A 13,213-nucleotide genomic window follows, 5' to 3' on the forward strand; every position below is an offset into this window, starting at 1 on the left:
TTAAACAATATATTTTTAAATCTGATTCCATAAACCAACCAAGTTTGGTGTTTGTTAACTACCTAAATTTTCTATCAAACGAAATATACAATACCTCAGCAACCTGGGAACTTTACATCGGCTCTAGGCAAGATTAACACACATATGTTGTGTCTGTTTTTATACACGAGTTATATTTCAAACCTTTGCAGTCGCACATTTACTGGACTTAGCAGTTTATAATAATAGCCTCAGATGCGATATATTCAGTATGCACTATGTTAACAGTTTTAAATTCGAGTGTAAGTACCAATATTGACATTAAACTGACCCCTTGTGCGCATGTCGCTCTCTCTTTACTCAACAGTCTAAAGTCTCACATTTTTAATTTATCTTTATTGAGCATATTAGCGGACATGGTGCAATCCTGGACAGTTTTTACTCAGTTTATATTAAGACACAGCCAGGAATAAACCATATTCTCTCTCCGCTGGCTTTTATTTCGGTTTTATCCTGTGCCTGTGCCCTTTGCCCCTTTATTTACGGACTGAACTGCGCCATTCTGAATGCCCCTTTCTAACAGTCTTTAGCTCTCCGTCGTGTGTTCCTCGCATACATCTGCCCGCTGGAGATATCTGTATACAGTGTTTCTTCAGTTTGCTGTGAGGCGCATACAAAAGTTGCGTTATGATGTACTAAAGTTGCAGCGGTCGCGCAGCTCACGCGACTGCTAATGTGCATTAGCTAGCGCGCACGAGTTCGCAAACCAGCCGTCTTATCATACTCCAAAGTATGAAAACCGTTTATATTCGCTGTTGACAGTCTGCATACGGCGTCGTCGGGTTAAAATGACACAGAGGGAATGACAAGCTAGTGTACACACGTAGTGACCGTTTCTGTTTCGACCGCATCCGATTGAAGCGGCGGTATTTGTATGTTGGCTGACACTTCGGTGACATTAGCGTCGCTGTCAGCTCGTTTGACGATTCCGCGCGGGGTTTATTCATCTTTCATTGTGTTTTGTATTCGAGTGGCTGAAGGGTAACTTGTACTGGAGTTTTTTGTTGGAGGGGCGTTTACCGCGTTGAAGCTAGCAGAAGCTTTTTGACGGGTAGATCACGGGCTGAGGGAGTTTGACAAGCGGCTTATGTAATGCTGGCGATTCCCCGCTCGACCTCAAAAGACGAATAAACAGCGAGTATCCAGAGAGCGGCGAAGTTTATTTCGTGACACGACTTGTATGCGTCGTCGCCACGGCGCATTTATTTTTTTCGTGAGTTGTTTTTACGACTCGCTGCTGTTGAAACACTGTGTCGAAGCTGCAGCGCGTCTTGTAAAATCTATTGACCATGAGGGAAGTTGAACGAAAAACTATTGCGGACACCTTTTAATCGCGTAAACAGCTTTGGACTTGTATAGAAATGCATTTTTCTTCATAAATCTTCTAAAGGTAAGTCTCCCTCATGTACTTGGGGTCATTTGCTCTCCATGCGTTGTGTGAATGCAGAGTGCATTTTTGCAACTGCATACCATCTGCACATGTTTTTCTTGCTTAAACTTTGACATCTTCGAATGTTAACCTATATAGCTGCTGCTATCGCTTTAAATTGTCTTTCAAAGCTTCTCCTGCTGCCTTCAAATTTTGCGTCATTTGGACACTCCATGCCTTATGAGGTTTAAACCTTTTCCTCAGACTTGTTTTCGCTTCTCGTTCAGTCGTTTCGTTTATATTCACGTTCTGTTTGACGTTTATGTAGGTTTAGCCAGCTTTAATGCACATTAAGCGGTTTGTCAGACTGAAGTTCATTTTGCACGCAGTAGCTGAGCTCAACCGACAGGTGGCAGCACTGCGGTGCATCGACTAATGCATTTGGAGGATTTGAGGATCTCTCTACCCGCCTCAAGCCTTCATTATCTGAGCAGACAATCGCCTCATCAAGCTCCATTTTGTGGGATGAGTTTGCATGCGTTGCAGTAGTTTTAATAAAACTTTAGAATTCATTAGTTCTGTAATGCAGCGAGTCGATTCAAATAAGTTGACAGGAGAAAAAAACAAATGCCCGTACAAGGGTCAGATACAGCCTGAATGGTTGTTTAGCTGAGGAGTCATAGAAAGCTGCAAAACCCATTCATTATATCACCCCAAGAGAGCTTTTGTGGCATCTGGAAAGAAATGTAGTTTCATATTATATTATTTCATTTTATTAGGAGCTGAGAAGAACTCCAGGTGGGAGTTCTGTCCAGACATATAATGTTCAAAGTCTGAATCTGTAATATTTTCAAAATAACTTTGGAGGTCTTGGTGCAGAATTCAAATTTTCTTAATATTTTTTTTCTGTTTTTCTTATTTAAACCATGTCTGGCTTATTTAAACATAAATGTAATGTTTGATATACTAACTCAATTTGACCTCTCTTACAGGATTGAAATATGGATCGTGGACTAAAACACAGCAGTAACACTGCTGAGAATTTAACTTTCGGGGATTGTATCGAAAGAGGCCTCCTGCCTGATATTGGTGTCAATGCGTCCAAGGATTTCTCAAACGGGCTGAGCGGTAGTGACGCTCAAAGAAATCTCTCTATGGCAGATGCATCCTTAATGGGACGTAACATACAAGAAGCAGATGTTAAGGCATTTAAACCTTTCAGAATGCAGCAGCAGCAAAAGGTGAAAGATCCCCTCAGCACCGGGGAGAACTTTTCGCTCTTGGACGAGAGCATTGCAGACTTAAATCGTGGTTCTGGCATCCAGGCCCCTGACACTTTTACAATGAAAATGGAGGAGTTTTCCTCCATGGAGAAAGATAGGCTGGACTTCCCACTCTACGCCCACACGGATAAGGAAATGGATGCTAACGAGAGAGTGATTGGCGACAACACCATTGACATCCTTAAGGATCTGGACTTACCTGACTCCTTCTCTGACCTGAATGAGTTTTACGTTGCCGACGAGGCTGCCTTTCTCTCCTCGTTGGCAGTGGATGATGCCCTGCTGAGAGAGAGCAACTTGCTGAAGGATACCAGCCCTGTTGTCACTGGCAACAGTGCAGCTTGTACAAATGTGAACGGCACGGGGAAACGGCAGCAGATGGTGGAAGGCAGTGTCAACATGCCGGTCATAAAGACAGAGAAAGACACAGACTTTATCCAGCTGTGTACACCGGGTGTCATCAAACAGGAGAGTGAGAGGCGGAGCTACTGTCAGTTGTCAGGGATGGGTGGGCCTCACGGTGGGCCCACCGCTTTAGGGGATATGGGCGGACAGGGATACCACTATGGAGCCAACACCGCCTCTGCTGTGAATTTACCAGATCAGAAACCTCCTTTCGGCCTGTTTCCTCCCATGCCCACCTTAAGTGACGGCTGGGTTCGAGGAAATGGATACGGAGATCCGTCTGGGATGCACAGAGCCAATGAGACAGTACTTCCGTCCAGCTATCCATTCAGCAGGTAGGAATGACTTTCAAAGGCTAAATGAGCAGCCTTATGGTTATAATGAGTGGAGAAAGAGATAAGTAGTGAATAACTTGCTCTAAAATGAAAGTAGGCTGAGGTAGTGCACACTGTTTTGCAGATGTGCAAGTTTTGGACACGGTTCCTTGCTGTGAAAAAGCTCTGGGAATTTTGAAATGAGTGCAATCTTTTCTGAAGTAAATGTTAATTATGTAGTTGATCTGAGATAAAATATTTCATCAGCTGACGAAATTGTGTGAAATTGCTATTATGGGAAATCCTTCCCCATGCAATCACAGAAAACTAAGTTTTAGTTTAGTTTAGACTGCAAGTTGAAACATTTTTGAAGGTTTTATAGTGACATTTTGTAGTTATTCTCAGCTCTCGGGAAAAGATTTTTGTGAGTGTGACCTCAAGTGTCAGGAAATTCTTCGAGTGCATTCTGAGCATTTTTTTTTTTAAATCTGAGCATGACACGTCTCGTAACTGTATGATATTTGATAAAGCTGTTGTTTGCAGCTTTAATTAGCTTTATCAGAGCATGTGCTGGTCCGCTTCTTCTCCCAGGAGCCCACGTGTGCTGATCTGTATTGGTGCTTTGCCTGTCCAAAGCAAACACTTGGGCCTCACGGAGCTCCCTTCGGCCCAGAGCGGCACACATGCGCTCTTCTCTGAGCCCGGTTTCAGGAGGCTCTCAGCATCAATAACAACATCGACCACTGTTGCTGATGTGATATTGGTTTTCGGTGAGTGTGGAGAGGTCTAGAAGTTATGAGTCATTATGGCTCAAAACTCCCTGAGTACTAGAAATAATATAAAGCCTGTCCATGGTCTTGACTCTTGACCAGAATTGCTTTGCTACTTGGAGTTGGTGGGGCTTTCTGGTGAAATGAGTGGTGTAGTGTTTTACAGCCAACCTTCTGGACTAAGATATATTGAGATTATACGCTCTGGGAGATCCTGAAAGATATGGACTTTGACTGACCTCGCAGTTATACTCTTGTTCATGTTTCTAATTTGTGAAAGCGTGAAAATGCGAACAAAAATTTTGTTATTGTTTTCCTGTCCAACTTGATCCACCGTGCCAGTCTCATTTGCGCAAGAGAAACCTTTAAACCTTTTCCCAGTGGCTGAATGTTAATCTGGCAGTCTACTTAGAAAGCCAAGTTAGAGATATCTAGGTCAGCATGTTTCTCCCGCTAAACCAACTTGGACGGTGTAGTGCTGTGTTAATGGAAACTTATCAGTGTTAGTTACCTGAATTTTCACCTGACTCATTTTTGTGGACACATCGTAGTTATTTTTACAGTGTTTACATGACAGCACTGAATTAATATTCCTCAAACATTCTGGTTATACTTTCTTAACTCATTACTCTGCATTGAGTTCATCTTAAACAGTCAGACTCCGTTTTAATTTGGGGGATTTAATTTTTTAGATTTTGTTCTTATCAAGACATTTAAATTTAAGTGACCTTAAACCATAAACCTTTTTTTTTTATTGAGATTTATGCATCATTGGAAAGCTTATTTATTCAGCTTTTGGGTGGTGTATGTTTTGTTTCTGACAATAATGGGACAATCTGAAATCTGAGGGTTAAAAAAAATCAAAATAAAGAGAAAATTGCCTTTAAAGCTGTCCAAATGAAGTTCTTAGCAATGCATATTACTAATCAAAAATTAAGTTTTGATATATTTACTTTATAAAATATATTCATGGATTAATCTTCATGATCTTTAAATCCTAATGTTTTTGGCATTAAAAAATGATAATTCTGACCCACACAATGTATTGTTGGCTATTGCTACAAATATACCTGTGCTACTTACACTCTTAAAAATAAGGGTTCTTCACAGTGATACCATAGAAGAGCCATTTTTGGTTCCACAAAGAACCATTTAGTCAAAAGTTCTTTAAAGAATCATTTCTTTCTTACCTTTTTTCTTATAATCTGAAGAACTTTCTTTCGCCACAAAGAACCTTTTATGAAACAGGTTCTTCAGATGTTAAAGATTCTTGGTCATCTTCTTTGCATGTTTAACCATTTATAGCTCTTTTTACACTGTGCGTTTTTTTTGCACAGTGACAGAAAACAAGACCTTTTGACTAGGATGGGGCAAAAATCGATTCACACATGAATTGCCGTTCAGTCTTTTATTGATTCACATCTATTCACAAATTTCAAAATCGATTTTCTAATGAATATAATAATAATAACAACAACATGATGTTGTCAGAACAAAACAGCAACAGCAGTGGAGGAAGAAAAACAAATACATATTGCCTCATTTTCAGCAAGGGCAAGTGTTTACAGGGCTCAACGCTAAGGATTTTTTCTACTGGCTCAATCGGGCCAGTGGTTCAGATTTTTACTTGCCCTGCCAAAATTTTCACTGGCCCAACCAATAAAAAATAAAGTTAATAGTTATTTCTTAGCCACATTTTAATTAATGTGTCAAAAGCCAAATATAACTGTATATTTCCTGAAATACAATTGACAATTTAAAAAAAAAATATAATTGTGATGTAACTAAATTTATGCACAACAGTATGTCCAGGTTGATGGTCCCAGATCAGCAGTTAACTATACATAAATGGAGGACTCCTATTTATGGAATGTTGTTGCAAAGAATAAAATTAAACAATATTAGTAAATTGAGTGTTATTAAGCAGAATATATGTTAAAAGTTTTGTTTTTTACGGTGGTCGTCCATGATTTTTTTTACCTTTGTTTTTACCTTTTCATATGTTTAATTAGACTCAGAGGTGCCATGAGTGCAATCAAATTCATAAATTCATGTTATAAAATTTTGAATACAGAGATCTGCCAGCAGGTGGCGACAAGAGACTGATTTAATTACTGAATCATATTATTCATTTGATTCGTTCGAACGGATGGTTCATTAGGGAATAAAGCAAGACTCTTTATGAATGGGAAGTTGAATCATTTCACTAGATTCGTTTAAAAACGCACGCTCATTCATAAACAAAACACCGCTGTGTTTGAATAGAGATGCGCAGCGGCTCAGCTGTGACTTGTTTCAGACTACTTTTGACGACGAAACGGAGCAAAATCAGGCAATAGTGTTATAGTCAGACAATGTAAGTCACTTAATAATAACTTCTTGTTTATTTAACTGTTGTATTAAATCAGTACCTCATTTACAAACTCAAAATTATTAAAAGTTGTCACTCATCTTAGTTTGCGATATCACAAAGCTCTATTATAATCAACGGCGCTCTGTATTACTTACTGCAAAATCACTCTCTTATTTACACTCTCTCTACAATTTGTTTATGAAAGGATTCGTGAGAAATGTGTATGATGCATTACTCAACGTTGCAAAAACACATAGAAACCTTTGAAGCTCCCCTGAGCGCAAACACAAATATGCTGATGGGGTCAGTCGCACATGGTGCTCCTAAATATTTTTTTTTCACAGTCACACGTAGTAATTTTTAGTCGCAAATGTGAGTTAGAAACAGATGTTTTCTTTTTAGCTTCATAATTTGACGTTGCCGCCATGTTGCCGTCTCTTCGCTGTACTGGTTGTTACCAGGTTACGGAAAAAAGCAGTGCTCACAACATCCAATCAGTTAAGAGGAACCGAAAAGCAATACGGTGTTCACAACATCACAGAGAAGGTAGCATTTAAAGGCTTAAAAACACAAGCTGTTTCTCGATTCTAAGACTGTATTTGCACAAATTTGACAAACAGTCACAGGCAAATTAAACTTTAGTGATCGGGCCAGTGACGATCCTGTCTAAGTATTTTCAGAATTTCTGAGTGGCTAAATTAGATTCCCAAAATTCCCTCAGTAAAAACATGTGACTCTGATATAATAAAAATATTAAACGAGAGTTTTGAAACTGACTTCATTCAGTTTTTAGACTTTTGTACTAGAAATGTATGCAAATTAGCACATATTTAATTAAATAATGCCTCATTTGCATATTGAAACCTAACATTTTAGAAAACTTGTTATACAAAAAATGTTTGCAATTATCAATGTAACCAATCAACTGGATACATTTTTTACCCTGTTCACCTGCAGAGTCTCACCTTAAAGGCCCCTATTGCTTTTCAGAAGAAAACAGCAACAGCAACGGAGGAGGAAAAACAAATAGATATTGCCTCATTTTCAGCAAGGGCAAGTGTTTAGAAAAAATATTATATTACTTATTGATCTTTTGTTACTATGGCAAGTATGAAAACACTGATTTCTTAAATAAGGACATACTATAGACTGGTGTGTTTTGTATCAAAATATTGGTGTGTTTGATGTCCAGTGTGCACCAATAAGTTGATGAAAAATCATGAATCGAGAATAGATATAAAATGAATCGAGGTAGCAAATGATTCTCACACCTACTGTTGACTTTCATGATAACAGCAAAATGATTCTGATATGTATTTTCATTTACACACATTTCATTCAGCTGCAGTGTCTCACCTTAAAGGCCCCTATTGCTTGTGCATTGTTTTTTTTTGGTTTTGGTATATAAAAGTCAACAGCCTTTAGATTTTTCTTTCAGTGCAAGATAAGTCATAAGTATTTTTGTTTATTTTTCATGGAAGAGAAATACATTTCAAGGCTGTAAATTATTATTATTTTTTTATTGAAAACATGCCTTTGACCAGTGCACTACCTGTTAAAAATGTGTTTTAAAACCTTGCAAAAATGCGTTCTGTGTGAACGGATCCTTAAAAGTGCTTAAAATGGCAGAATTGCTGACAGTTTTTATGTTTACTGTAATAGAAACTCCATCTATTTGAAGAGTTGTTCTCATACTGATATGATTTCATAACAAGTGGCTTAAGAGCCTACATGCACTTTTGTGACCAGTCAGTTATGTTCTTTGCATTATACTGTGCATATTGGTTTTGTTACAATTCTTTAAAACATGCACTTTTCTGAACAGACACTCATGCAATTCCATTGCTTTGAATAAACAATTTAATGCAGGGCTTGATTTAGTTTAGATTTTGCTGATTGCAGTTTCCTGTGGGTTTAGGAGACAAACCAGTTGGATTTTCCGCTAAATTCAAATATAATTACTAAGACAACATTAGTCATGTTTAAGTACATAATTTTAGTTTCGTTTTTCAACCGTTATGACAGCCCTAATACTTTTTGATCTCAGCATTAGATGTCAGTACAGCAGGCCTTTAATGCTCACATACACCACAGATAGGAAACATAGAGCATAATTTTGAAAAATTAGTGCCAGTGAGTAATGCTTGTTTTAGGCTTATATTTGTTGACTCTGGCAGGTTTTTAAATCACACCTTTGATAATCTTTAATGCCAGCGTCTTGTATCTCAGGTTTGTTTAGACATGTTTTGTGATCTAAGAATCAGTGGAATTTCCAGCAGCGGGACTCATTTCCAGTAGCTCTCTCTCACACTACAGCCGAATGAAATATCTTGTCCCTGCCGGTCCGTTCTGCTCTCTTTCCTGAGGGCAACATACCAGCAAGTTTGTTGCTTAAATTCACGTCGGCGGCGAGTGTTTCAGGAACATAGTGGTCTCTGACTGCATTTAATTTGGATGCTAATTCAGCAACTGGAAAGGCCAAGGACAGTCTAAGTCCTCTGGGAAGGAGCCAAATGGTAGTTTATAGCTGCTTGAATTCTAATTTTTAATAATAATACTTAGAAATGGATCATGTCAGCTAGGGCTGCTCGGTTTTGGCAAAAATCATAATCACGATTATTTTGGTCAATATTGTAATCACGGTTATTTAAACGATTATGATAGGGTCCAAAACTCTGTATAGTGATTAATTTAAAGGTAGCAATACAGGGAGAAAAAAGATTGCTTTAAAAAAACACTGAATATTTGTATGCAAATCTAAAGTAGTCTAAACATACTACAGAAATTTTATGTAATTATTTGAATGTAAATAAAACAGGGTCTTCACTGTAATAGTTAAACATGCTTTGTTTCTTATTAAAACTACAAACGTACTTCATTCAAGAGTAGTGAGTGATTTTTCTCTCTGTATTTTTACGTTTTATTCATATTAGGCACAGAGACGGCAGAAGGAATATTAAGTGTTGCCGCTGTACCACACGGGTCCAATATACTGTTGCACACATATTTTCATTCTCAACTGTTTATGGTCATTTAAGACATAACTCTTGTCAGTTTGCATGAATATTCACCAAGCGCCTCATTTTGAAATGTTGTTGCGTGTATTTGAGCGTTTATGCGCACCCTGAGCTAAAAGATACCTTTAAATGTCCGTGTTCTGCTCCGTCTCTGAGCGCATTCACAGAACAGCGCAAGTTTTCTTATGCGCTATTAAAAACACAACATCGAAGAAACATTAATAAATCAAGCACGTCCCGTTTTATGAAAGTCACGTTACATGATTTAGCTGATTTGCATGTGAAATCAGGCTTTTATGGAGGAGCGAAAGCGCACCAGTGGAAAGGGGGCGGAATGGGGCGCAGTAATCGTCTCATTTCGATTACTGCATTTTCATGATCGTTTGAAGGAGAAATCGAAACCAAATTTCGATTAATTGAACAGCCCTAATGTCAGCGACATTTCCACATCTAATAATAATTAGTTGAAAAGGATAGTTGACCTTGGGGGCCTAGGGAATATTTATCATTGACTATTTGTTTATTGTTAATTAATCAAATACCATTTACAGTACTACAAAAAAACCTCTGGAGAGGTGCTTTTTGAAACTTACTGTAAATGTGTGTACTGTATGTAAGTGTGTGCTGATTGTCATATCCAAAGTATAGCTATTCAATGTAATAATTTAGGATCTGTTAATCATTTTAACCTTGAATATGTGACCCTGGACCACAAAGCCAGTCTTAAGTAGCACGGGCATATTTGTAGCAATAGCCAAAAATACACTGTATGCGTCTATTTATTTACCTTTTATGACAAAAATCTTTAGGATCATGTTCCATAAAGATATTTTGTAAATTTCCTTCTGTAAATGTGTCAAACGTAATTTTTGATTAGTAATATGCATTGCTAAGAACATCATTTGGACAACTTTAAAGGCAATTTTCTCGATATTTAGAATTTTTTTTCATTTTCAAATATTGTTCTATCCTAATAAACCATACATCAATGGAAAGCTTATTTATTCAAACATCATTTTCCAAAAATTAAACCTTATGACTGGTTTTGTGGTTCAGGGTAACATATGTTGGTAATGTACCATTGAGAATGTCACCTATGTAGTTTGCAGCATTAGAGATTATTTTCCCCCTAAAGAAAATTGATTATTGTACCATGAAAATTTCATACTGTTGCAACTTGCAACCTTACATAGGAAATAGAAATTATTTCTAGGCTTTCAACGACGTGGGGATGTTTACTTGATCGCAGAATGTAAATATTTTAGTGAAATAAATACACATACAGTTGTACAGTAGTAGATGCTATTTTACTTCTAGTTAAGGTACATTTAAGGAAAATTGTGATAATAGTATAGTTACTTTCAAATTCTGTTCTTCAATGATTGACTGTAAATAACATCTACATGTAGAGCTTCTTTCTGCTGATTAACCACTGCAGTGTCAGTTGTAAATGTTAGGCTGTATGTTGAATGTAGTCACAAAACAACCCCCACTGATTGGTTTTATTTTAATTCTAGAGGGTGTGGTCGTACTCTAGAACCGTTTAGCGCCACCAATGGGAAAAACCATTATGTGCTTTCAATGTGGCAATATTTGATAGTTCCAAAAGTTTTATTAATTATAAATTGGTCAGCCTCTAGTGTCTTTTGCTGTATTCATGGCTTCCATTTATAGATTTTTATTTTGAATTGTAATTTTTTTGTGACTCAAAAAATGTTATTTGTGAATAATGTATATGCGTCAAAGACGAAAAAGGGTTTAAGCTTAAAAATAATAAGTGTAATGCTGCTTTAAATGGTTGTTATTCCAAAAAAAAGTCTGTTTAATTTATTTGCATTTTTTTGTTGTTGTTTTTCTGAGCAAAAAATAAATATCATACTTTTTCCGCCTAATTTACAGTAGACAACCACTAATGTCATTCAGTGTAACAATCTTGTCAGGCGTATTTACAACAAAAATCTATTTATGACATATTAAAAGATATATTACTTTTACCCCAAATACTAATTAGTTGTAATTCTACATTTTTAAAATTTGCCACTATCCTAGGTTATGCCCATTTGACAATAAGAATTTAATTACATTAAGTATTCTTTTATATATTATACATGTCAGAATAAGCATGTCGTTTGAATTTTTACATACTTATTGTGATACACCGAATGACAATGACAATTATTTCAACCAAATTTTGACATTTTATTCACCAAAAACCACAGTTTCTGCCGCTCCAAAGGCGCCTCCTGCTGGCAGAGAATGCATTTGCATTTTAAATAAACCTCCAGCAACATGTTTTGTTGGTGCTTACTTTTTTTCTGTTTTATGGGACAACTCTGAGCACTTTTCATATTGTTTATCCTGGCTGAAGCACTTTTGTTTCAATCTATAAGAATAATCGGCCCATGTTATAGTTCAAATGTAAAGACATTAACATTAATAAGGAGAGTCTGAGAGTCTTAGGTTTATTTGACAGCGGTTTCACATTTAGTGTTTGTATAAAGGCTAAATACAAATAAAAGGTGACCATTAATTAATTTTTTTTTCTTAAATATTATAGTTTTATAGGAGGAGATTTCATAAACTTGGCAAATCAATGTTTCATAAATTTGTAGGTACAGACATCTGTTGTAGGTGTTCTTGACAGTTTTTCTGAGGCTTTTTTTTAAATGATGTTCATATCGATATCGGAATTATATCATATCATTATATCATAATTTTGCCATGTCATCTAGCCTTAACCTCCCTAGTGAAAAGAAATTACTAAAATGTGTTTAAAATGCATTTATTTCATGCCAAGTATACTACAAATACATTTACATATGATGCACTTAAATAAGACACCCTGCAGTTGTACTTTGACTATACTAAACTGGTATATTTAAAGTCTGCTAAATTGAAACTAATTTTGTACTTAATGCACTTTAATTATGCAGAAGTAGTGCTGAAGTCCAACTAAAGATATACGTATGCATATTTAATTGTGCTAAAGTGGAACTATTGCAAGTATACTTTGGGTACACTTTAAAAAATAGCATTTAAAGACATGCAATCCTCATCAATAGTGACATTAAATCATATTTTAGGCTTAATATTAAGAAATGTGCATTGTGCACAAATAATACTCCAAATAAAATTTAATTACAACTTTTTAAAACTTTTCTTACCAGTAAGTCTCGAGCGGTATATCAGTAAGTATGTTAACAGAATTAAAGTATACTTAGTATAAAGTAAATGCATTTTAAATATATTAAACTTTTTTTTTTTTTTTTTTACTAGGCTCGTACTCATATAATCCAGTGTATGTCTTAAAATGTTGAAAGCAGATGTTTTCACAATCTGAAGAATACTTCTGATTGAAAATGAAACCGCACTGAACTCTGGCCCAGTTTGTCAGGCAAACAGTTGCATAAAAGTAAATAATTGGTGTTTATCTGAAGTTTCGACTTCACACCTTCAAGCACTCTTTTGCATTTCTCCTGTGCTTGAACTAATTGTAAGATAACCATAACACTTGTTATTATTTTGCCTTGCAAATGAAAGTACAGAACCGATTTCCATGCTTATTTTCAAGCAATGTTCTTTTTTTGACAGTAGTGCTTTTTGTTTTGTATTATTATTATTATTATTTTCTGGCCTTTTCATTTCTGTTGCATAGAAACTGTG

At 36.4% G+C, this 13,213-nt stretch overlaps 1 protein-coding gene across 1 annotated transcript in view; it reads left to right on the forward strand.

The window, feature by feature from the left end:
- Positions 1–558: 558 nt before the first annotated feature.
- The window catches only part of LOC141291954 (glucocorticoid receptor-like), a 100,033-nt gene continuing 87,378 nt past the window's right edge, over positions 559–13,213 (forward strand). The window contains exons 1-2 of the mRNA XM_073823945.1: positions 559–1,429; positions 2,401–3,431. Of these exons, the coding sequence (XP_073680046.1) occupies positions 2,410–3,431 (1,022 nt within the window). The 5' untranslated portion in view covers positions 559–1,429; positions 2,401–2,409. The remainder of the gene's footprint in view (positions 1,430–2,400; positions 3,432–13,213) is intronic.

This window comes from Garra rufa, chromosome 19, assembly GCF_049309525.1.
Source record: "Garra rufa chromosome 19, GarRuf1.0, whole genome shotgun sequence".
NCBI classification, from domain to species: domain Eukaryota; kingdom Metazoa; phylum Chordata; class Actinopteri; order Cypriniformes; family Cyprinidae; genus Garra; species Garra rufa.